The 1,457-nt window shown below is 44.2% G+C and overlaps 1 protein-coding gene across 1 annotated transcript in view; it reads right to left on the bottom strand.

Moving 5' to 3' along the window:
- The window catches only part of LOC101853024 (DNA-binding protein RFX6), a gene marked incomplete in the record, with an annotated part of 90,512 nt that overhangs the window by 65,441 nt on the left and 23,614 nt on the right, over positions 1-1,457 (bottom strand). The window contains 1 exon segment of the mRNA XM_013086723.1: positions 645-849. Within this exon segment, the coding sequence (XP_012942177.1) occupies positions 645-849 (205 nt within the window).

Here is a 1,457-nt window from a genome sequence, read left to right as displayed (position 1 = left end):
ATAGATAGATAGATAGATAGATAGATAGATAGATAGATAGATAGATAGATAGATATTGAAATTTGAAGAAAGTGAAATGCTTCTTGGTAATCTTTTCAAACCACGATTTTGGAACAGACAGGGAAAAGGGCCAACAGGCATTATTTCAATCCTTTAAATTGTTATTTAGCGTTCTATTCGGGCAAATACCAAAACGGCGAGTTTTTAAACAAAAAAAATGAACCAGAGACGGGTATAGAAAACGTGTGGGGTGGGAATGCACGGGTTGCAGAGGGTGCTGGGGTGAGGGTAAACGGGTGGCGTGGGGTGGTGTGGAGTAGGAAAGGGTGGGTTTGGGTGAGGTGGGGCACAGGATGGAGAAACTGGGACGAAGAGGAGGAGGAGGGAGAGGACGGCGGCTACGACGACTACGACGACGATGACGAGAATGAGGACTAAGAAGATGAGAAGCACAAGGAGGACGAGAAAGAAGTTCATGAACCAGTGGATCGGGAATGGGGGACAAAAGGAGCATAGACGAAAGAACTTAGAAGACAGGGTGCTATAGGCAGTAACGCGAGGGAAGAGTCAGGAGGTAGGAATCAGGCGGTCATGTTCACGAAAACAGAGTTGCGACTATTGTTTTATTAAACCATCACACTCACCATTGCAAAGTCAACTGTGTCTGTTTCTTCTTGTCCCGCATTATCTGCGCCACCGTTTTCTTTATATTTTGCTGTTGCGGTTGCTGCTGTTGTTGCTGTTGCTGTTGACCTTTGTTGTCGCCGTGCTCCAGCATTATCCCCTCGTCGTCAGCCACGTCATCATCCTCGTCATCAGAAGATGTTTTATTGCTCTTACCGTCAGAGTCTGCGAGGAGAGATGCAGGGTTGAAAATTAAGTCAAAGGAAATGTGAGAACCGAGTTTTGGAATCTAGTAAGGTTTTACGTCGCTCGCAACTGATAAAGGTCGTATGAGCGTCAAAGGGTGGATTTCAACAGAGAAGTCCAAACGGGGAATCAGGCTTACTCTGCTCACCTCTCTAGCCCCAACAGCACAAAATCGGCTTATACTATCAAGGCACCTGGGAAATAGTAGTTCACAAGAGAGTGAAAAACATACAAAAGAAGTAGTGGAAAATGACGATAGTAAGGATGAGGAAAGAAAAAGCAGCAGTTCCCCCTATGTTGTTCCGGCTCAGTGTGAGCATGACATTGATAAATCAGCATAATGTTTACAAATCTACGGTGCAGAAGAACATGTTTAGATCCCCCCTATTGGGAATGGCCTTTGGGAACCGAGACCGTAGTTAGATGACATTTTTTCGCTTTACTAATGACGGCATGTGCCCGTATTTGACATTTACGCAACTAGTCACTCAATTTACAGATTTCTCATGTCTTGTAAAATCAACTGATGGAGTTGTTGTTGTTGCTGTTGTTGTTTTTGTTGTTGTTATTGTTGTTGTTGTTTGCTG

This window comes from Aplysia californica, unplaced genomic scaffold (genome assembly GCF_000002075.1).
Source record: "Aplysia californica isolate F4 #8 unplaced genomic scaffold, AplCal3.0 scaffold00496, whole genome shotgun sequence".
Lineage (NCBI taxonomy): Eukaryota > Metazoa > Mollusca > Gastropoda > Aplysiida > Aplysiidae > Aplysia > Aplysia californica.
The sequence above is the reverse complement of the archived record's forward strand: the minus strand, read 5'-3'. Positions and strand labels throughout refer to the sequence as shown.